General features: G+C 30.4%; 1 protein-coding gene across 26 annotated transcripts in view; it reads right to left on the reverse strand.

The window, feature by feature from the left end:
• Nucleotides 1–25,045, reverse strand: part of PPIP5K2 (diphosphoinositol pentakisphosphate kinase 2) — a gene marked incomplete at its 3' end in the record, with an annotated part of 91,203 nt that overhangs the window by 12,084 nt on the left and 54,074 nt on the right. For 4 of the 26 annotated variants that reach the window (XM_081281166.1, XM_081281164.1, XM_081281162.1 and 1 more), the window contains 10 exons: nucleotides 20,818–20,945; nucleotides 20,229–20,343; nucleotides 16,374–16,481; nucleotides 16,172–16,288; nucleotides 10,163–10,330; nucleotides 7,399–7,572; nucleotides 6,042–6,114; nucleotides 4,375–4,494; nucleotides 3,439–3,501; nucleotides 1,466–1,525 (listed from right to left, as the gene is read on the reverse strand). In XM_081281166.1, coding sequence (XP_081137292.1) covers nucleotides 1,466–1,525; nucleotides 3,439–3,501; nucleotides 4,375–4,494; nucleotides 6,042–6,114; nucleotides 7,399–7,572; nucleotides 10,163–10,330; nucleotides 16,172–16,288; nucleotides 16,374–16,481; nucleotides 20,229–20,343; nucleotides 20,818–20,945 — 1,126 coding nt within the window. Of the gene's footprint in view, nucleotides 1–1,465; nucleotides 1,594–3,438; nucleotides 3,502–4,374; nucleotides 4,495–6,041; nucleotides 6,115–7,398; nucleotides 7,573–10,162; nucleotides 10,331–16,171; nucleotides 16,289–16,373; nucleotides 16,482–20,228; nucleotides 20,344–20,817; nucleotides 20,946–25,045 lie in introns of all 26 variants that reach the window. The other 22 variants (XM_081281168.1, XM_081281167.1, XM_081281153.1 and 19 more) reach the window with 17 other exon arrangements.

Genomic DNA, 25,045 nt, shown 5'->3' on the forward strand with positions numbered 1-25,045 from the left:
TTTAGTCTTTTCAATATATCACATGCAAACACACAAGATCTCTCAAGTCATGACACCAGATGCTATGCAATATGGATTGAAATAAGATGTGACAAAGATTTCTCTTTACATGCACATGAATTCCTTAAGAAAACCTAGGGGGGAAAAGATAAGATACAAATTTTCAGTTTCTATCTGTTAAAGTCAGGTCTATTCAATAGATGAATAAACTGATGTTATAATGTGTCCCTGATGCTAGATTGTTAAAAGTAATTTCTTGTCAAAAAACAATTACATAATTATTTGTGAAGAATGGTTTTAAACACCTTTCTAGTCACATCAAGGCCGATTATACTCTCTAGTATGATTCTAAAATTACATTCATTCACTTATGGTAGAGTTAAAATTCTGAAATATATTTCACCTACCTTTACTGAATTACCACCAATAATTCTATTATTGAAAATCACTGACTGAGTAAAGTTAGGTCAAGTAACAAACAATACCAAATACAAATATGTTTATATTTAACAACGGCAGAGAAATATAAAAAATTCATGAAATTTTCATGCAGATATGTATTAATATCGTCAGTGAAACAAAAGCACTTAAACACACAGTTTATTTTCTTAAACCAATAGAATACAGGTTATTCACTTTTTAAAAAAACAGAAAATTATCTATTTATTTGAATTTTATTCAATTGAATGGCTTTTAAAATTGTTTTAATATACTGTTAAAAATAACAAGTCTTTCTTCATGTACTCTTTCAAAAATCTAAACTAGTTCTCCTTCCAAGAAATACTTTATATATTTAAGTTTACAAAAAAGCCTTGCACCAGTAATTAAAAAGTAAGCATTAACAAAATTCAGACTGCAAAATAGAATGTGCTTCAATAAGCATGTGCTCATTTTAAAACTGAGTGCTATTTGATTTTCCTCCTTAAATTCTGGGAAGAAATATGGACCCAAAAACTACTGGGGGGATTCCCAGTTGGAATAGGAGAACTTCATTTAAAAGAAATTTAATCTTACCATGAAAACAACCAAAGCTTATATATTTGATTTTCAGGTGCAAACCAAAGCAAGACAGAACATTGCATATACTTAAAAAGAACTATAGTATTATAACAACACTTAAATCACCTAAAGTAAGCACTAAAGAAATTATGCTTGCACAACTGATATATTTTTTTTTTTACAGTATAAAACTCATGCAAATAAGCTCAAACCCTTTCTTTGCATTACAGACCAAAATTAACAATGTGTTCTTTCTCCTTTCCTTAGAATGTTTATAAGTCTATTGTTTTCTTTCCTTCACCTGCTAGATTTTATAGCAGGTGAATGACAATATAATCAAGTTCCTTAGGACTACAATTTTCCCATTTATCTTTAGTAAACTTTTTCTTTAATGCACAATGAAAGGGTTAGTGCAGAAATTTAAAAAGCCACCCCGCTGACATGTTTAGAAGCTATAAAAACATACCACTGGAGCCTAGAAATTCCACAGAGGAAATGGACCAGCACCTATAGAGGTGTAGGTGTTCTGCACAGAGGCCCAGAAAATAAGGTAAAGCACTGTCAGAAGATACTTGTTTCACCATGTTCCTTGAACTAAAGATGAAGGAGGGGTAAGTCCATGATATGTGTTAAAGATGAAAATAACATGAAAGTTAGGGGAAATAAAAAGTGAAAGGAAGAGTCAAATGACAATTCATTGGACAGATAAGACAACACAGCATTAAAAAAAAAAAAAAAGAAATCTTGAAAACCCAAAGGAAATATTTCTATAATTAAAAGAAATGTATTTTATATGCATTAAGTTATATAATATGCAGAAAAGCCACATTTAGAAAATAATCTAAAACAAAGGAATATAAAACTACTCTTTTTTAAATTTAACAAAAGGATTTATTTCATTATTTTTTAAAAACTTTTTGTAGTTGTAGGTGGACAGAATGCCTTTATTTTATTTGTTTGTTTTTATGTGGTGCTAAGGATCAAACCCAGTGCCTCACACATACATGCTAGGCAAGTGCTCTGCCACTGAGCTATACCCCCAAGCCCTATCATTATTTTTATTGTCAATGAAAATACAGAGTTTTTTTCCCTCGATAAAAGCTGCAAGCCTGGCTTTAAGCACATAAACATTTAGCATACAACTATAGACAGTCTTAAACTTGAATATTTCTTCTTAGAATTTTGTAAATTGTTTTCCTTGTGACTTGTTTGTCTTCTAAGAGGTTTTTAGGCATGTGATATCTCTAGAAGCTGCAGCTATATCAAATAAAGACCATTTTCTTCAAAATTTAGTATTTAAACAGCAACAGTGGAGGGAAAGCACACTAAACTTTCGTTTGTTGAGAATGAAGTCTTCTTTTTCTACCTTTAAGAAATACTAGTGCACTGTTATCTAGATGTGTTAAAGGACCTGAACGGGGAAGAATGATCACAAACTTGTGTTGAACACTTAAGTTTCATAAAATTTCAATTTTTGAAAGACTTCTTTGTAGTTAAAAACTTTAAGAAGGTTCCAGGGATAAAAGCACCTTCATCACAAAAAGCAAAAAGTTGTACATTTAAAAAAAATTCTTAGGTCCTGTAGTATTTAAAGATGATTAGTAAATATTCTTTATTGCTCCAGAAGATCAAGCTTTATGTAAAAAGCTGCAATACTGCAATGATTCAATTTATAAATACTGGTTATAAAACACTTTACTATTTATTCAGCCTCAAAAAATTAAATTTAACTGAATTGGGTTTCTGGACGTTATTGGGTTTCTGGACGTTTTTTTCTATCAGGAATTCCCCAAATTTTAAGAAAAAGAAGTGGTATCAAAAGGAATTGGTTGCTTGATAACAGTATTCCATACTGCCACATGAGGACAAAATGATTGCTGGTTAAAGTTTTCAAAGTATTCCAGACGAAGTCTGGTTTTGCTTTAGACAAAGCCAGGGATAAATGTTGTTAAGCAGTGAAATCTGCATCACCTGGTTCCCAAGAAATTTTCAAAGACACCTCTCCTTCGGCTATTTGATACAGGTCACTCTGTATTTCTGATAAATATCTCAATAAAATCAACCATGTGGTCAAAAAAGAAATTGGGGAGAAAAAATTAAAATTAATAATAATTAAGAATAAATTAATACCAATTATTACAATTTAAGAATTTGTGTGAACTAGCCACTTGAGAAATTAGAATTTTAAGGTGTTAACTCATCATCAATTGTGCTTATTTAAGAGTTTGATGAATAATGTTAAATTATTTTATAAATCAGAGCTAAAAAAGGGAGCCAGCCAGTATCAATAATTTGGGTGATTAAGAAGTTGGAATTGTATGCCAATTGAAATTAAGAATGGATAATGAATGATACTGTATACCCCACATTTTGAAATAAAAGAAAAAATAAAAAGGGACGAAGCAGGGGAGTATCTTTTAAAATAAAAGCAAAACGTACCATTGGTTGGGTGTCGAGCAAATGAGATAGAAAACCTTTTAACAGCAGAACCGCGTGTGGCGTCTGAGAAAGAGAAAAACAGGTACCTGAAATTTGTAACAGCTACCAAAAGAAGAACACTTAAAAAAAAAAAAAAGAGGGGAAAAACAAATATAGAAGGAGGTTAGAATTAGGTGACATGCAGAAGGGACAATGAGAAGGTAATAAGCCAAATACTGGTTAAAAGCAGTAAACTGGCTTGATGATAGAGGCAAATGTTTAATGAAATATACAAAAGAAAGAAAAGCAGGATGAGCTGGCAATTTTGGTAAATCTAAGTTTTATTGACTAAAATAAATTTGTGGATATATATGGTGGTCCTGAAAACTAAAATACTCCTCTTAGCAAAAGGGACCAGCTTCCACGAGCTTCAAAGGCATTCTGAATATCAAATCTTAAAACTTAAGGTATGTTAACAACAGTGAGAGGATCTCCTTCAGCTAGGAATCCTAAAATATTCTCTTTCTATGGTTATTTTTATAAAAATATTACCAACATGGATTTTCTTCTAGTAATAAATATTTTATTCACCTTATTTTAATTAGTTCAATATCAGTAAGTAGGATAGAGTTAACAATGAACAAATTTAAAAGATCAAACAAAATTCTTTACAGTATGGATCTTCAATTATTTAAAAGAACACATATGATGCAGTTCTAGATATTCCATTTCAATGAACTACTTACTGTACAAGTACTTTAAATTTAACTACAATTAATTGTTTGATGAAACATGGATCCAAGCTGTGGATTACATAGAACACAGATAGTCATTTAGGTAAAGGGTGCTAGAATTCCACTTGAACCAGTCAGTGGCTTTAGATATGCTTGAGAGATACTGCTCATGGGTGTGTGCATGAGTGTAGGTATGAATCTGTGTGTGCATGTGTGCACATACCATCTATGCAGCCAGAAGAGGTCAGCTTTTTACGATGAGTACGAGCATAATCCTGTAGGTTAGGTGCGCTTGAAGAACCCCCGAGCACCGAGGTGCTAAACAGGCCCGCACAGTGAGACCCTGATGGGAGTTAGAGAAAATACATACAACAACGGGTGTTCTTCCATTCACATTGGGAATTCATGCAGCATGCAATTGACATGGCTCTTACCAACACACAGGCAGCCTTTGGCAGTGCCCTGAACAGGCTCACAATATGCTTGTAACGTTCTACGGAACATTACATAATGCTTCTAATAACAACTACCATTTATAATATGTACAAACGGGGTAACTTAACACTCAATAAAATACTATCTTTGAGGAAAAATATATGCACATACAATAATTAGACAAATGTACATTTAAAAAGGTTTAAAGTATTACCATAAAAAATAATTTAGGACAAGATGGGATTCTGATAAACAAATTGCAAGAGCAGGCTATATTAAAAAAAAAAAAAGAAAGAAACACTTCTCCTAGTACAAATTTTTATAATAAATCAATATTTTTGAATGTATGCCTATCAATGAAGAATCTTTTCTGATCCCCTTGAATTAAGGACTGTCAATTTTTTTTTTAATAAAATAAAGTAAGTATATCAATACATTTACTTGTAAGACCAGGAAAAATTTCTTACACTTAACAAATGACTCTAGATCTTAATTAATAAAGCTCCAATAAAACATGTCATCATCAAGTAAAACACAGCCAGTATAAACTGATGCTCTGTAGCAAAAGTCTTTTTACTCAAACAAAACATTCTCTACCGGGAAAGATTAAATAAATTTCTATCAAATATACTATGCTAGTACATTAAGAATGTGTAATACATACATTTCTATTAAAATACTGTGGGAATATTAAAAGCTACCAATATAAACTATTAAAGTAATTAAAGAAAGATCATCAAGTATATAGGCATCAACAAAGTTCATATACTTAGACTGCAGTACATATACAGTTTAAACTTATAATGAGATCTATGCATTTATTAAACCTGTTTAGACAACTATTTACAGAAAAGAGTAATGTTGTTACCTCATATAGTTTATCAACCAATGACCTTAAACCCAATGAGTTTGGAAAAGTGTTCTTCAATGTTGCTTTGAGTGTTAGCAAAGAAATAATTATGTTCTATAGTTTTTAATAGAGAGTAAATCTGTCACTATGCGTCAGTTTTGCTTTGGTTTTCCTTAAGAGCTGTTGCAAAAGAAAATAAATTCACCCAGATAGGGTTTGAAACATTCTCTACCTAAATAGTCTTTTTAATCAGAAAAATAGATTTTTTTTTCACCATGAAATAGCACCTTTTCATCTTTATTGAGTGGAGAGACGAAGTTTCCTTCATAAATTGACTTATATAATAATAGGTTAAAAACAAGCATTGGCAAGTGGACTAAGTCATTACCATAGGGTTACATAACAAAATTAAACACTATGTCTTAAAATATCAAAACTTTACTGTGTAATTGAGATGTACAACTCAACATTTCTGAATTAATACACATTAAATAAAAACTAGAGCATAGCATTTGGTCATGTTTTTATCAATGAAGAGTTTTACATGTGTGCACAATATTGAGTTTATGAAGGGAATAGAATATAATTTCCTTTAAACCACATACCTACAGTAGGGTTTTGTTTCTGTTCCACAAGAGCTCTTGGTGTTCGAAGGTAATTAGCATTTTCAGATACAACCTACATAAGGAAAACAAAATAAGTGAAATAAAATAGCAAACTAAATTAGAAAGTCCTTAGCTCATATGCAGCCTGTCCAGACAGACAAAGGTTAATAAGCTGTATGATAAATATTAGTAGAAATACACAAAACATGAAAGATCATGCAAGATCCCCTTTTGAAGGGAGTCCATTTCATATGATGTCCTTGCAATGAAGTGGTGCGAAGCAGGCATTCAGAATGAAACATGTATGAAACAAGACAGATGAAAAGAAATAATTAATAGATTGATATATCCACTTTCTTTTAAAAGAAGCCAAATGCCCACTCTAAAACAGCTCCTGTATTTAAAGGGGGGAAAAAACAACCACAAAAAAAAGAAAAGACAGACAGACTGTTAAGTAACCATACAATTACTGATCCATGCATGGACTTTATCAGAGTAACCTTTAAATATTCACAGCCTTAATGGATACCATAATCCCTTTTCCTATAATCAAATGTATTATATTTCCAAAAGGAAATTGCTGAAATTATCAGAAAAATCATGTGTAACAGCAGACCCTCATTCTAATAAAAACCAGAGTATTTAAAGTTTCCAAATGCCATCATAGAAAGTCCTTCTGAAGTAATTTTTTTTTTGAACCATATTGTTGATGGTTCAATATAAGACACTTGATGGTTGACGGTTCAATATAAGACACTTGCCCTGTCTTATGTTATATAGCTCAAAGAAAAACATAATGTACATATATATCCCTTAGATACATCCAGATAAAGGAATAGTGAGGGAAAGAACAATCATTTTAGATGTATCCTGCTAATTAACACTGGGTCACATAAATTTTGAAGCTTAAAAAATGTTTACATTCTCAGCAAATTCCAAATGGAATCAATATTTTCAATGATGGGGGGAAAATCAGTAAATTTTCTTACCATCAAATCACACAATTCTGTTTCTGAATGTTTTAAAAGATAACTGGAGTCAAATGAAAATTTCTTTCCCTTTAAAATAATTTTATCAGCAAGCTCAAGTTCCAGGAAAATAAAATTTATTGATTATTATTTAAATCCTGGATATTTAGAACTTTTGCAGTAAAAATGCTGGTTTAAACATATGCAACGTAAGTTGTTTCTTTCCCTCAATTATTGTTAAATATAAATATTTTTAAGTGGACTCAAAATTTAAAAGCAGAAGGATTTACTCTGATGTAAAACACAAGGGATTAGATGTCCTCAAAGACAGTTGTTTGTTGCTCTGAATGCAGGGAGGAAAAATGTTTAATGAAGTAAAATTTAAAAACCTGTTGCCATGAGCCAAAAATACTGGATGTGAAAGCCAATGATTTGGGGGAGACAGGGGAAGAAGTGATTTGTTCCCCTGATCTGCGTCTTCGACGCCCAGTACCCACACCACTGGTATAATGCAGCCAGGTACCAGTACCCTCTGGGCTAGACACACTCAGGGGGCTCTCTTCCTGAAAGTGAGAAAGGGGGTAAAAAAAAAAAAAAAAAAAAAAAGCAGAGCATGCACAGTTAGATACAACAGAGCCAAATGATCAGAAAGAAAAAAAAATACAGTTTGCTTGCATTTTCTTATCAATTTTTTTAAAAAAATAATTAAACCATAATTTGGGAGCCAAATATTTCAATATTTGAGAATTTGATAGGAATAACATATGAATTTAATTTTGTGATAACAATATAGAACTATTTGTATTTCCTTAAAATACATAAAATATTTATACTGCTTAATAGTTGTCCCTTCTCTCAAAATTGAAAGATTTTAATGTTTCTATCTAGCAACTATTTAAATATTAAATTATTCTGTTTAATTTTAGATATTCAAGATATTTTGTGCTGTTGTGAGCAAAGTAAAGGTTAAAGAGGTTTCAATGTATAGAACTTAGAAAAGAAAATCTCTCTGCTAGTCATTTAAAAAGAAAAATCACAATGCTTAAAAATGCATTCTGCTGTCATGTATAACTAATTAGAACAAATTAAAAAAATAAAATTAGAAATAAAAGAAAAAGAAAAATCAAGACAAAATTTATACTTGTTTATATACTTTCAAGTTATTTGTTTACCCCTTCCAAAAATTATTATAGAATTCAGTATGCAAAACATGCAGCAGACATTCTCATTTTTATCTTTGCATGTTTAGGTTTCAAACAGTGAGAGCAGAATAAAATCCACTCGAACAAAATAAAGAGAATAGTCTTTTTTTTCATTGTGTCTTTTAGAAATACAAACTTCTGATACCCATAAAAAGGTGGACAATAGAAAAAGTCTTTAAGATTTAACTTGAATAATTTACCTTAAGGAAGTAAAAGTTGAGCATGTCATACAAATAATCTCTTGAGAGCAATTATTTAAGAATTCATAAGAAAGAGGTTTATAAATGTGCTCTGTGTTTTTAAAGTTAACAAGAGCAGTGATTCTGTAGAAGGTTTTATCAATATAGATGAGCCGACTCATAACACATTTTGTTTGAGCAGTGTTATATAGATTTTTTTGGAGAGCAAACTAGTAGAGGGTTTCATGGTGAAATTCTAAAGAATTTAATCAAATGTAGAGTGCTTGCTCAACAACACATCAAAATCATTGCCCCTGAACAAATGGTGGCTAAGATTATATTAATATAGGTCATTCCTAATTTTCTGAAATTAAGTATACCTGAACATAAAACCAGATTTCTTTCTTTCTTTCATTTTTTTTTTTTTTTTTGTATTGGAGATGGAACCCAGGAACACTTAACTACTAAGCTACATACTCAGTTTTTAAAATTTTTATTCTGAGATAGGGTCTTGCTAAATTCTGTGTCTGCCTTCAAACTTGTAATCCTCCTGCCTCAGTCTCCCAAATTGCTAGGATTACAGGCATATGCCAACATTCCTGGCAAAAGCAGATGTCTCATGTTTCAATTAAGCTATAATAGAACGTATAATCCCAGGTTCTATAATTGTTAACCAGCTTTTTTGGTTGTTTTTTTAAACTGCCCTCTTCTTTAATTAACTTAAAATATTATGTTCTAGGTAAGTTACCCTATCTAGTACACAATTTCCATTACGAAGTTACAACAATCTATTGAGTTTTTTTCTATGCATGAGTGTCAAATTATATGAAATTTGAAGTGAATCATAAAACACTTAGGATAGTAAAATTTGGGGTTGGAGAATAAGCACAATTCTTTGCTAGATGATGTGATACTTAATGTTATGTATTTGATCTATATAAATACCAAAAAAAAAATGTTTCTAATTGAGTTGATGGCTTTTCCTATCTCAAATTAAGTTTCTTGCTTTATATTTTTATTAGAGCATTTAAAAAATAATTATAAGCACTGACCTCAATCAGTACTAGCAGAATCATCCTACTAAAAATAAATAATTCAAAATAAAGATTAAAAGTATAAAACATATACAGATATTAAAAATCTACCTAACAAGTTTTATTACAACTGCTCAACTTTCCTTTTAAATGTTATGGTAATGGTTATTAAAATATAGTATTGTAAGAGTGAGCATAAGAATTAGTTTAATGACTCAATTACATACCTTAATACAAAGGTAAATTTTTCAATGATATTACCAAATTTTTAAGCTTCTATATAGATTTTTGCAATAAGGAAACAATTTGAAATTTCATGTCTTAACCTGCTATGTCAACAGAATCCCTTACAGTTGAAGCATCTTTGGCAATTTCTGACTAGTTTTAATAAATTAAAATTATTCTTGATACATTAAATCAAACTTTAAAAAATTCTTTATTGAAGAATAACCTAAAGGGACAAGACAAAAATATGGATGTTTATCAATTTCTTAGACCTTACTTTCATATTTGTATTAAATTTTGTTACAAAAGCTACACATAAATTTCCAAACTCTAAAACTAATCTTTATTTTCTAACTGCCTCTATATTTTTAAAAATTTGTTTGAAAAACAGACAAAGTTGACAAAAATTTTTAAGGTTCCCAAACTCCATATTAAAAGCTGTATTTTCTTTTCAGTTTTATTAACATATAGTTAGTTTACTCTATGAAAACATGCTATGACACATATACATACTTCATTCATAGCCATCTTTCTAGATCGTGGGAGTGGAGACTTCCTGTGTATGTGAATTGGCTCTGATACCATTGGTTTAAATAGTATCACAGCTCGATCAATCTCATCTCTTTTAGAAGTATGTGGTTCATCATCATTATCAATTTTAAAAGATCTTCTGCCTTCATTCTGTGAGGAAAAAATACAGTACACTTATAATTCAGATTAAACAAAAATCTCTTCTGATAACAAATTCAACTACCAACTGAAGTAGTCACTTGATGTAAATACATACAATTTGCATTCTGGGATGAATTAATAGTATTAATTGAACTCTTTATTTAAAAAAAAAATTTTTTTAGTTGTCAACAGGCCTTTTTTTATTTATATGTGGTGCTGAGAATCAAACCCAGTGCCTCACACATGCTAGGCAAGCGCTCTGCCACTGAGCCACAATCCTAGTCCTTTGAACTCTCAGCCTATTATGCTGTGTACTGTAAGAGAGATGACCAAGTCTCTGACTTTAAGAAATACATTCAGTTTATGAAGAAATTAAGTAAAATAACAATTTAAAATAAACATATATAAAACAAAGTATATAGTTAAATTTCTTCAAATATGCAAATAATACTAATTAGTGACCAATAAAAGTAGAGATAGGTTTTGTTATATAGAAATGTTATCAACCCAAGCAAGAATAAAATAGTATTTGAATTTATATATTTTAGAATATTTAAATTCTATTCCAAATATTTCCAATAAATGTGATAAATGCGTGAAAGATAATCATCCACAAAATACTATATTGAATGTGTACTATTTGCTAGGATTTTGATGAATAAGGTACAGTCTCAGACTCTAAAAATTTCACAGCAGAGGAGACAATATAAAACATCTAGACCAAATATCCACCTGGAACAGAATGGATTAATTTGGCCAAAGTCATATGGTAAAAATGGTAAAATACATGTTTTAAAGCAGTAAGAATAAACTAAAACTAAATGAAATTACTTGATGAATCTCATAAATTTAATATTGGAAAAAAAGAAAAAGAAAACAAAAAGAAAAGAAAAAGAAAAATCCAAGAGAGTATATAAAAAATTCTTTATTAAATTAAGGACTATATAAATATAAAAAAGACTTCCTTAATCTAAAATTTGAAATAACCATTTCAGGTAATATCACTATTCACAGATAAGATCACAGACACAGAAAATACAAATGACTCTATGGACAAATTATTAGAATGAATAAAGCATATAGTAAGTTTGCTAGTTATAAGATCTTAATACAAGTTAAAATTCAATGATAGTAACAAACAAAAAAATCAAACACTATTAATAGCATCAAAAATAAAAAGAATATGTGAATTAATCTGAGAAAGATGTGACTTATTGCAAATATTAATTTTGCCAAAAATGACATAATGTACAGCCAAAGTGAGAAATATACCAAGACACCTTATATTAGAAGATTCAGTACCACAAAAGTAATTTCTCTCAAAATTGGTCTCTGCAGAGTTGGTGTAATCCTAATTTAAATCTCCAAAAGTTCTTTTTGAAACATTATAAGATTACAAAATTTATATGAAAATGCAAGAACTCTAAAACACTCAAGGTAATCTTGAAGATAAACAAAGCTGAAGAACTTTCAAGTTAGAAATTAATATTATAGGGCTGTAATAATTGAAATTGATATTTATATAACTACAGGGAGACAAACAAACCAATGGAGTATACTAAGCAATAGTTCAAAAACCAATCTACCAATATATGAAAACAATATGTCTGGAATATCAGAAGTAGTACTGCAGACAGTAGAGAAAAGATGAACTCTTCCATATATAGTATTAGAACTAGTTTTCCTTATAGGGAAAAAACAAAAACAAAAAACTGGACTTCATATCACATATAGCATATAAAAAAATGAAATTTTGTGCAGTAAAGAAACGGGGGAAGAAAATGATACTAGACTTAAGGAGAACAGCAGGAAAGACTAAAGACATCAGAGATGCTCAATATGTAAAGAAATCTAAACCTGCTTGGAAGACATGTTCTGACACATATAATTACTTTGATAGAAAAATATACATATACACTCTAATATACCATGATTCTAATACAACCAATATTCTAACATATTCTAATACTCCAAGTCTAAATGACTGACTAAAACAATAATAATGACCTGGAGAATATAAAATATATTTTAAAAACATACATATATAACTCTTGACAAAAATAACATAAAATGGGATTGAGAGTAAAAGAATTAAAATCTTTCAAAACATGATTATATGTTAGTAACAGTTAAAGTTCTATTGATGTTAACAAGTCAGAGATTCATGTTACTATCTCTAGGGTAACCATTAAAAGAAGAGTGGGGACAGTGCTGGAGAGTGACACTGGACAAATTATATTATTATATTGTGTACTGTGTTCATATATGAATGTGTAATAACAAATAACATCAGTATGCACAACTATAATGTACTTAAAAAAAGCAAGAAGTGAGAGAAAAAAGAACAAATATCAGATAGGTTAAAGATGATATATAGTATGGTTAAAGATGATATATAACATTGATATGCACAACTATAATGCTTCAAAAAAGGCAAGAAGTGAGAGAAAGAGGAATGAATATCAAACAAGTTGGTTAAAGATGATATATAGTATGGTTAAAGATGATATATAATAAATTTCAAGTACATCAAATTATATTATCTATGTACTACAATTACAGGACAAAGATTGTGAGATTGCATAAAACATAAAACTTGAATATATACTGTTTATGACACATTGTAAATATATGAATCTAAAAGGTTGAAAGTAAATGGATGAAAAATAAATGGAAAAAGGGATACTGTTTGATCTTTCTTAACTAGATTTCTCATGAGAAGTAAGTACTAATACACTAGCAGTCACTATATGTAATGAAGTAATTTTTCTTGGTATAATTATACCCATTATGTAGTAATAAGGGTAAATTAGAAATATATTGGCTTTTCCCATGAATTAAGACCCATTTTGAATAATCACAATGACTATTTGATTAAGATACTCTAAACTGGCTAGTTCTCCTATAGTTCCTTTAGCCTAGCTCTCCATCAGAAATAAATTATACTGGAAACACATAATATCAACAATAGGCCCACACTTTCTCTGCAAGTTTTAATAGTCAATGTCTAGCATAACATCATGTTAATAGCTTGAAATATAAGAAAATACGAGATCAAAAATCAAGGGTAAAAAAAAGAAAATGAATCCAATGGTGATCCAGATAATGATGATATCAGTTAAAAAGTTTATAACAACTAAAATTAATATTCTCACATAACTACAAGAGAATTTCAGTTAAAAATTAGAAATTATAAAAACAACCAAATGGGAATTCTAGAGCTAGAAAATATAATTAAACCCTACTTACTACATTATAAAATTAAGAACTCAATGGGTAGGGTTTAACAGCATGTTGAAAAATAAAGACAGAATTAATGAACTAGAAGAGAGGTAAAAATAAAACACTGTATCTGAAGCATACAGGAAAAAATAGAGAAGAGTTTAAGAAATGCATAGATAGTGTTTAATATGCATCGTGATTCCAAAGAGATGTATGTTAAATCTAAGAGAAAAAATAATGTATAAAAATTAGAGAGATAACTATTGCAAAAGTCCCCCCCCAAAAAACAAAAACCAAAAAAACCACTGAGTCACATGTAAAAGAAGCTCTATTAACCGCAAGCAAACAAATCAAAGTAAAACTACTACAAGTGCCAAGACAATCAGATAATATTGGAGTCTCTTAGAAAGTGAAGGGATTAAAACGGACCACATGAGAGACTGAGGTTGTAGCTCAGTGTTAAGAGAGCTTGCCTAGCAAGTGTGAGGCACAGGGTTAGATCCTCAACACCATATACAAATAAATAAAATAAAGGTATTGTGTCCATCTACAACTAAAACATTGAAAAAAAAAAAGAAATATACACGAGATGGAAAAACAAAGCAAATAACACATAGGTACATTTAACATAAATACATCAGTAATTATATTAAATGAATAAATACGACACATCAAAGACCAACACTGTAAAAACACAAAGTAAAAAAAATACAAAACCCTCAAGACTTAATGGTTGTTTGAGGCTTTTTTTTTCCCTTACGAAGTTTATGATCAAATATTCACTAACTAAAATGTTACTTTGTCAAAATATTTATTCCCCGGAGTGATATGCGAGATTCCCACAGATGTAGCTGACCACTTTTACTTTGAAAATATATCTACCTTTACATGAACTATATCAAAATAAATTATTTTTGCATAAAAAAACCAAAATCCATATACTGTTTAAAAGCCACACAGTGTATATACAAGAAGAAAGAAAAGTTAAAAGAATAAAATTTAAAAATAAAGGAAATGTTAAACTAAAACAATATCAAAATAGATTACAAGCACTTCCCAGGCACAAACAGTGACATTTCATAATGAGAAAAGATACAAAGAAGATATAACAACTCTAAATTTGTACACATAGCCTCAAAATATGAAGCAAAAATTCTTACAACTGTAAGCAAAACCAGACAACCCATGATTGCAGTGGGAGATTTTTGCATACCATTCTAAGTAGTTAGTAGAGCAATCAGACCTTAAAAAATACTTCAATGATATAAAAGATCTGAATATCAGTTGAATAAGTTTTATTCAACAGACTTGCACTGAACACCTATACTCAACAAATATAATAGAAAATACATTGTTTAAAGTATACATGTGGTGATTATAAAAAATTAATCATATGCAGAATAAGGCAATTCCAAATACATTCAAGGCAAGCAGAAATCCCACCAAATATATTTTCTGAAAAAAGTTGAATTAAGCTAGACATAGTTATCAAAAGCTTACATGTAGTTTCCACATGTTTGGTAAGCCATGAATCCCTAAACTCATGAATCAAAGGAGAAAAATCACACAGAAATCATATAGCATTTTTGAGTGAATAATAAAACATAACTATGTGATGTAGCTGAAGTGATAATGCAAATATTAGAAAAAGAAAACTTTAAAATACATGATCTGAATATACATCAAAATAATTAAGAGATAAACAATAAATTCAAGGAAAGCAGAAGAAAGGAAATAGAACACTTCACATCAGAAGTTATGAAAGAAAAGAGAAATGTGTAACAGAATCAACAAGGGAATTGTCAGTCCTTTGAAAAAATAAATTATTTTTGCATAAAAAAAACAAAATCCATATACTGTTTAAAAGCCACACACTGTATATACAAGAAGAAAGAAAAGTTAAAAGAATAAAATTTAAAACAAAAAAACAAACAAATCTTTGCTAAGGGTCATTTAGTGAAGAAACAAAAAGGTTATCATTATGCAAAAAGGGACATCATTAGAAATCTTAGAGATAATAAAAAACAACATAATGACATTTTGAACAGCTATATACCCTAAATTAGAAAATTTAGATAATCAAAAAGCACAACTTACCAAAACAGATATAAAAATATGGAGAAAATTTGACTAGTAGTACATCAATTTAAAAAATTGAAGATATAACTAAAAATATTCCCCCAAAGAAAACTCCAATCCAGATGACTTCCACACAACAAATTTTAACAAATATTTAAGGAAAAAAATAATAGCAATCTTATATATCATCTTTTAGATAGTATATAATCCTTAATATGGTAATGATTAACTGCAGTAATTCATGCAAAGTGTGTAGCATGGAATAATCATCCTTAAGTAAAACAACAATAATAAAAAACAAAAATTGTACTTATCCATTCTAAACATTGGACTTAAAATCCAAACAATCTAAAGAAAAGAAAATTCTGAGGAATTCTAATATGTATAAAATGTTGTCCATCCAAATCATATTTTTAAAAGTTTAAGTCATTTTTCTACCTAAGAGTTGTGATGAGAATTATTTATAGTACATAAGAGAAAATTCTTATAGAAACTTCATGAAAATCTAGAATTACATTAACTAAACACTGAGTGTTCCATCATCATTACCTCTCTAGAAGCAGGTCTATATCCATAGCCAGAAGGTAAATTTTTGTCTTCTTCACAGCCTTTGGCTCCTGGACTGAAGTGTAATTCAACATGAAAGCGTTCCTCTGAGGAAAGATCCTAAAAAAATATGAAAGAACCTCTTTACAATAAAAGACTTCAAACTATTAATCTGGGAACATAAACAAATCAAGAACTCTGTTACCTTATTAGGATCCTCATAAAGCATGATAACAATCTGAGTCATGTAGTTGAGTTCATTGACAACATTTAAATAATCCATGGCTCTTTTCCACTGTTCATCCTTTGATTCCTGAACAAAATACAGTAAGTACTTTCTTATATTCTATTACTTAAAATTAACTTCATTGACATTATAATAATTTAGCTAATTCTGAGTGATATAACACATATAAGATGAACACTTATGTGTATAATCTTTCAAAATAACTTTACTACAAAAAAAAATAACTTTGCTACATTTAAAAGTTTCAGTATATTTCTTAAGCTTGTTTAAATTATTTAGCAGTGGTGTTAAAAACTTCAGTGCTCTTTTTTCAAAAGAGCATATTTGAAATAAAAAATAAGGAGTCTCTTGAAATATGATACCCACTACTGAATTCTTAGGGTAAGAAGTGTTTTTTTGGTTTTTAATATTATTAGTTCAAAAGTATCTATTATATAATATCATGCTTCATAAGACAATATTATCCTATCAGAGTAGTGTTTTTCTCCACTATCATATGGCTCATATTTTGATATGCCTATCAGTAAATATCTCTTATTTACACTGCAATGATAGTAAACAATTAGCAGGAGGAGCCATATAAAAGTTCTATTTATATTACCCATCTCTTTTGACATTTCTCCATCTTCATTTAGAGAATTACTGGACTTTTAACTCATAGAGCATCAGAACAGAAAGGAATCTTTGAGAATATATACTCAAGTATCCCAAGTAGAAAATTCTGATTTTTCTTTCTGTCTTTCTTTCTTTTTTGTACTGGGTACTGAACTCAGGGGTACTTTAACACTGAGCTATATCTCCAGCTCTTTTTATTTCGAAACAGGGTCTCACTAAATTGCTGAGACTGGCTTTGAACTTGCAATCCCTCTGCCTCAGCCTGCTGAGTCACTGGGATTACAGGTGTATACCACCATAACCAGATAAAAAGTCTATGTAAAAAGGTAAAACTACCCAAAGTATAAAGTCTACAGTTAATTGTAAACAAAGTTTATATAAATCTTGTGTAAATCAGATAGTTTTCCTTCATCATAAACATGTCATAAGCGTTACAAAAATATAAAAGCACAATTTTTTATATATAAGAATGCACAGTACTAGGAAATTCACTGTAGATTGTACAGTGTTTTAAAAAAATACAATGGTAAGATCACATGCTCACATGTACTTCAAAAAAATTCAGTGTATTTCACTTTTATTTTAGATAATCCTAAAGCACATAATATTTGTGAATAAAAAGTACATCTCTGTGTGTCTATGTGTGTGTGTGTGTGTGTGTGTGTGTGTGTGTGTGTGTGTGTGTGTGTACATATGTGTTTGGGAAATGATATGTGCAAAATTGATAAAGGAAAATAAAAATAGCATTACCAAGTTTCACTAGATGTGACTTACTGGAAATGATAAATTTAAACTATTTAATGAATTAGATTTTGATACTACATTATCAAGAACACTATCTAATTTCAGTTATAGATTTTGCTAGGTCTCCTCTAATAAATACATAAAATTAAACAATATTTAGTAACATCTTCCTTAATACAATTAGTAAGAAGCCACAAAAATATCTTCTTCTTTAAATCAAGGCTCCTTATATGTATTCCCTGAAATCTTATTTCCTTAACAAAACTTTTGAAAGAAAATCTATTATGGAGATTTTACATAGTCCATTCTGTGTAATAAAAAATTTCAACTGGGAAGAGCCTGAACAAGGTATTAAGTAATTCCTTAAAGATTCTTATCAGGATAGTAACAGTTATGATAATGAATTGTAGTTGAAATAAATTATATTTTGTTTAACAAAATTAGAAAACAGGACATCATTTGGATACAGATTTTAACTATCATTTTAGTAACACATTTAATTATTTCCTAGAAGCACATTTGTATTTATTTAAATGGGGTTGCTTAGTTTTACTTTTAGAAATTAAGCCTAAATTCAATACATGCCCAACAAGCTCTAGCTCCACTGCCACCATCCTATCCAATCTGTTGTATCTTTCTTTGAATCACCGTATAATAGTTTCTCAAATGGTTCCCTCCTTTTCACTCTCATCTACTGTCCATCTATACAGCAACAAAAGTCACTCACTTTCATGCTGAAAACCTTTCAATGGCATCCTAATCCCCTTAGGATACCAGGCATTGGCTCTCCGATCTTATCTGTTACCTTTTTTTTTTAATCCATTACTCATCAGTATGCTTCAACTACAGACTTTCCAAAATTTTCTATATTTCTCAGGTTCTTACTATCTTTTATATTTGTGCAAGAGTCAAAAAGAAGAACATTTTAGAGATGTATTTCTTTTCCCACAAAACATTTCCATCATTACTACTAGATACCCAAGCTTTTGTCTTGCTAAATTGAGTAATTTTTTTCCATTCACTGTTTTTTATTAAAACTCCACTGATCCATATATGTACTTAAGGATGTCACTTTGCTATTCCTTAGTGGAATAAAAAAGAAAAAACATAAATTTGAATTTTATTTTTAAAAATTCTTTAGATGTTGACGGACCTTTATTTTATTCATTTATTTATATGTGGTGCTAAGAATCAAACCCAGGGTCTTACAAGTTATGCAAGCATTCTACCACTGAGCCACAACCCTGGCCCCATGAATTTGAAATTTTATGGGAACACCAAAAATTCCTAGGCTCAAGGCTTCAAGTTTATGATATAAAAGCATATTCCTAGAGGGTATGGTACTGGCAAAGAGGTCAAGTAAATTTTGCATCTGAGAGGAATATGAATTATTGTGAACAATGAGCATATTGTAGCAGATTGTATTTTCTAAAAATGGCTGCCACATAAATTTAATCCTACATACTCTTCTTACAATGTGACACTGACACTCCATTCATAGTGACATGGGTTATTTCTCCTCCCTTTGAACATGGATGAACCTCTGTAACTGCCTCAATCAATGCAGCACAAGTGACATGATTCCAGTACTTAGGATAGAGAAAAGGCATACACTTGCACCTTGCTATGCTAGGAAGCTCACTCTTAGAACACAACTGCATTTTAAGGAAGCAGGTCATATAAAGAACAGATGCTGTTGTTCTAGCCAGCAATCCCTGTTGATGTCCCAGCTGACAATTGGCATCAAGCACTAGATATGAGAGAACACCTTTGAGATGATTAGAGCCCCAGCCACTATCTGACAGCAGGCTCATGAGACCCTGAGCAAAAATGCCTAATAGATCTGTCAACCCTCTGAACTGTGAGCAATAAAAACAAAATGATGATGGGATTTTTTTTAAAAGAGAGAGAGAGAGAGAGAGAGAGAGAGGGAGAGGGAGAGGGAGAGAATTTTTAAATATTTTTTAGTTTTCAGTGGACACACATCTTTATTTTACTTTTTTTTTTTTTTAATGTGGTGCTGAGGATCGAACCCAGAGCCCTGCACATGCCAGGCGAGCACGCTACCGCTTGAGCCACATCCCCAGTCCGATGGTGGGTTTTTTAAACCACCAAGTGTTAGAATGCTATTATATGACATAAGATAAGAGGCATAATGTCTAATCTGACCCCTAAAATGACTCAAATACATCAGCTTCTCTTCATCCGTTGCTAGCCATCTATAATATCATCTAAAATACTTTGTTATTGGTTGCTCAAATGGATCTTATTTGAAGAAAAGAGAATATTCCCCAAATCTAGCATAGTACTTACTTGTTTTATAGTAAACCCAGGGAAATTGATGGCAAATCATACAAATGAGTAATGAATTACTAAAATTTCACAGCAAAAACAGCAAGATTATGATTACAAAGAGATTTTATTAGTTAGATGGGAATAATTTATTCTACTTACGTTGCATAAGGCACCATAGCGAAGAATAGATAATAAAGAATGTACATGACTTTCACTGGTAAAATATAACCTGGTACGGACATGACGTTCAGGAGATAGAACACCTCTGGAATACCTAAATTTAGAAGTAGATGGTGTTAAAACATAACCATATAATCAAAAACCAATTAAGTATCAACATTACTTTGTAAAATAGGATTAATCTTAATAGAAGTACAAAAATCCACGATAAATAAATCTATCATTCTCCCAACCACAATTAAGGAGTTATTTTGATATTTTTCCAACATGAAGCTATTTGGAACTAATTAGGTCTTTTGGGATTAGTCAAAGATCAAAATTAATATTAGTCAAGTTCACTCTATAGAGGTCATTTTAGCAATGATAGAGATCACAGTCCTAAAGATGTTTATAGGCATTAATGCTGATGAACTCAGCTTTTTCTTCAAATTGGATTCAAAGAGAGTCTTGGTTGGAGGTTAATATTACTCTCATAATATACGTGATACACTTCAGTGAACATCAAAAAGTAATTTAGATTTAAAGTATGCAAAAATAGACAAATACAGATTTAAACGATCAGTCTTACACAGGATGGAGTTTATTTACAGTGTCATCATCTTGTGTCCTCTGAAGGTCTGAGCGAATTTTTCTAACTAGAGGAGTACAGTAACCTTTGGCAATCTCCAGTTTTTCAGCTTTAGTTATACCATATTCCTGAGCAGAAAATACATATTAGAAAAAGGGTATAGTGACAAAGAGCTCTGACAAATGCATTCCCAAATTAAAGAATTCTAGTGAAATATAAACACTGTATTAAGCCTTTTATTATTTTTTTGCAGTAGAATTCAAATGATTTATGTATATACACATTAACACATACACAAGTATAACAAATGAAAAGAAATACAAGAATAATAAAAATGTTATTTTCATTAAAACTGACATTGATTTAAAATGGGCTTCATTCAAACATATTTTTGAAAGATTTTTAAATTTATATTCTGTTTTCAGAAAAGAAAAAGAGAAATCCTGGAAATAGCCCCTGACTTTGTTTGTTTAACTTTGAAAAGAAGAAATTACTTTATGGTAACACAACAACTCCAACATACTTACCAAGTTTATTTTTATATATACAAATATTAAGTTTATTTTTATATATAAAATATATTTTATATATATTATTACTTATAAAAATAAACTCAGTAAAAAATATAAGTAGGATTTGTTACCTTTGGTACCTTAAATATATAGGAAACATTTAATATAATTAGGAAGCATTTTCTTCACTAAATGTACTGCTTGTTCATGCCCAGCATGTATTAAGCCTTTTATGAACATTAGACTCCTATTTAGCATTTTTTTTTTGCATCTGTAAATATACTATTTTTAAAATATTAAGTATAATTGGAAGAACTTTGTGGTGGAACTAAAAAAAGCAAGTAACTTCTAAAGAGAGAACAATAAATAGATGAGTGCAATCTTTATGAATAGTATTCAATTTAATCAGAAGGTAAAAATGTAAAAATAACCTTAAAAGAAAGATGAACTGAGGTTAGAAAAACTAAAGAAAAGTCATAAACATAAAAAAAATATAATGATTAAAAAGGATAGCGCATTCTTCAAAACCCTTTGGTAGGTATTCTTCAAGTTTTAACTAGTGGTGAACAAAAATGCTATGAAATATTCACATTTATGACATCTATAATCATTAAGAGTTAATCAGAATTACAAGGAATTACTACAATGTGAAATATCAAGAAAACATAGTTATTATAAAGTAATAACAATGACAATTACAGTTCAAGGTGGCAGGTTAGAAAAAAACCTTATATTAGAAAAATTAGTTTCGTGTATGGATGGAAAGAGTGGGAGAAGGGGAGAGGTACAAAGTGTGGACAGAAGTGGAAAGGAAGAATATAAAAGAGGGAAGAAACACACATTTCTTCTCTCTCCAAGTTAATTCTGGGATATATCAATTTAAATTATTTCCTGCTAAAAGATACCTCCATAAAGAGTCAGAAAGCCACAGATCTATATAGAAAACAAACGTCAAAACTTCCTGGTAACTATGAAAATGCGGACCAATTACAGATGGAGTACCTATAAAAACAGAACTTCTTGGGCTCACTTATCATAAACTCAAGCTTATTTTCTTATATTCAGTCAATAATCTTGCCAATATAGATGACTGTGAATTAAGTTATGCAAGAGGAAATACATACACGTACGCACGCACGCACGTGCGCACATACACACACGTGAACATGTGTATAAATAAAAAAATAATGGTAGAATAAAAAACTGGGAAAATTTAAAAAATATTTGTTTTAACAAAACATGAGGAAATACACACTGGTGGTATGGTAAAAAATGGGTTAAAAGGTGTTCTGAAACTAAAGAAATCATCTTAAGTACACAGTAATTTCATAAAGAAATTAAAAGAATCAGTTTTCTAAGTCCAACAACCTAATTTAATAACTCACATTCACACTATTCAGCCATTAGGAATAATAATTTATATACAGCTTTATTTACTGATATGTAAAGAAGTTCCTGGTGCTAAATGAAAGTCAAGTTTATAAAACAGTATGCTTTCTTGGTTCCAGTTTTGTAAAGAATTTATATATATGAGAAAAATCACAAACGCATAAATTTTTAAGGAAAAAGGCCTTTGAGACTATTCTAAAACATCAACATGCTTCTCTCTAGCTGATAATGTTATTGTGATTTTTTGGCTATATATTCACTTTGTAGTTTTATAACACATATATTACTTTTATAATAAAATCTTTTTTTTTCAACACAGTGACATTTTGCTCATCTGCCATCATCCTTTAGACCCAAATAATTTAGATATCCAGTTCTCATATGCAGTTGCAATTTTTTCTGCCACAAATATAACTGACGAAGCTATTTATTTATTTTTGGTACTGATGATTTTTGGTACTCCAATTTTCTGAAGATTAGGACTGGTTAAAAGTGAAATTCTAAATGTACTGTAGCATAAATACCTATAAGTAGTTTAATATTAAAATAACTAGAAGTAGTAGATCATTTTGTCACATAAGCCAAAATACAACTGGAATTACATAATTCACATAGCAGAGATATAAGAATTGATTTACGAGTAGAAATTGGTTTTATAGAGAACTAGTAGTGCTTTAAAGTACACCAGAATGTGATCTAAGTTTTTTTTTCCCACAGTTAGTGATGCTTTGTTAATCTGTATTCGTTTTTTTAAACAAGTTAAAAACTTAAAATACATTTGCCCAAGTCAGAAAGTCTCAAAGTCTAAAGTATTCATTATTTCCTTGACAACACAAGTAAATTCTCTTTTTTTCACTACAAATTATATTATCATGACAAGTTATTACTATAAATATGATTTTAATTTTTAGTTATGTTCTTAGTGGTTGCCATGCTTTAACTTTGTTCATGGTTTTTGGACTTCAAGGCTAAGTTAAAACAAAATAACATTTACTGAACTGAATCCAACATTCTATTTAAAAAAAAAAAAAAACTTCTAAGTTTCTGCCACAATAAGGACTACCAAACTAAAAAGTTAGAAAATGCCCATTTTCCTCCCCTCAATTTATAAAGTTAACTCAGAGCTCCAGGAAGTATATAAAAAGTAAATCTGCTTTTAAAGTTATGAATTTAGCAAAAATAGGACTGATTCCTGGACTTTTAAGTTCCAAGTTTTCAAAAATATTCAAGAAAAATAATTTAGGTGATGTCTTCAAATAAATTCCAAGATGCTGTGAAAATCTACTCTAATTGCAGCAGAGACGATAACTACAATAGAGATAGGGGAGAGCTGAACTTGAACAATTACTTTAAAAGACACAAATGATGGCTCAAATCTTGTATAACCATACTAATCTTGGGTGTTTCTTTTAGTTATGTTCCTAAAATTTCATTATGAATATCTAAGCTATAAGTACATGGTGAGAAATGTCTTCAACACTAGAAGTAATACATCTGAATGCATAAACAATGTAAAAATAGTTTATCACCTAAAACTCCATTGACACTTGGGTATTCTTTTTATATCCATCCCTTAGAAAACAATTTTTCATACTCAATTCTAAAATGTTCTACACATTTAACACAGACACAAAAATCCAGAGGGTTATATTAAATAAGCTAAATAATAACACAAACATGAATTTGCTAATAATTAGATAAGAATTTGTTTATTTATTTAGCTACAGGGTACATAATACATTTAGATATATTGAATGCCTGCCTTGAAAAATGCATGTAGACAACATAAATGTTTTAAAAGGCCTTATATGTGGGGAGCCATTCTGACACGTGATTGGGTGACTCCCGTTAAGAGCCTGAGGCACTCTGGCTGTGTCGGAGCTATCCTGACCCTTTCCTGATGAGAGAGCCCATCCGTGTGGGGGTGTGCGTGACCACTGACCCTGGAGACCCAATCACTGACCCTGACCTTGGAGTGCAGCCCCCCTCAACCTTCATTGGATGGAATTCTCCCCTGAATCTCTTGTCCCCCAAATAAAAGGCTGCTCCCAGGCGTGTTCGCTCTCTCTCTCTCCTGCTAGCCCAGAGTAATCCTCGCTGCCCTGCTGGGCGGCTAGAGGCGGGAACCAGGGAGGCGAGCAGGCTCGGACCTAGCAATGTAAAATAAGGTACTGTCTGTGTGTTTTATTTTGATCTCTTCTAACTAACTTAATGCCTAGAACCTCATTAATGAAACCACTGCGCAGGTCGCGTGGTAGACTTATAATTGCAGCTAATTGTTCAAAAGTATACTTTCAAATAATCCCCATTGTAAACATAAGTACAAC

The sequence above is a fragment of the Spermophilus citellus genome, assembly GCF_964194105.1.
Source record: "Spermophilus citellus genome assembly, chromosome: 1".
Lineage (NCBI taxonomy): Eukaryota > Metazoa > Chordata > Mammalia > Rodentia > Sciuridae > Spermophilus > Spermophilus citellus.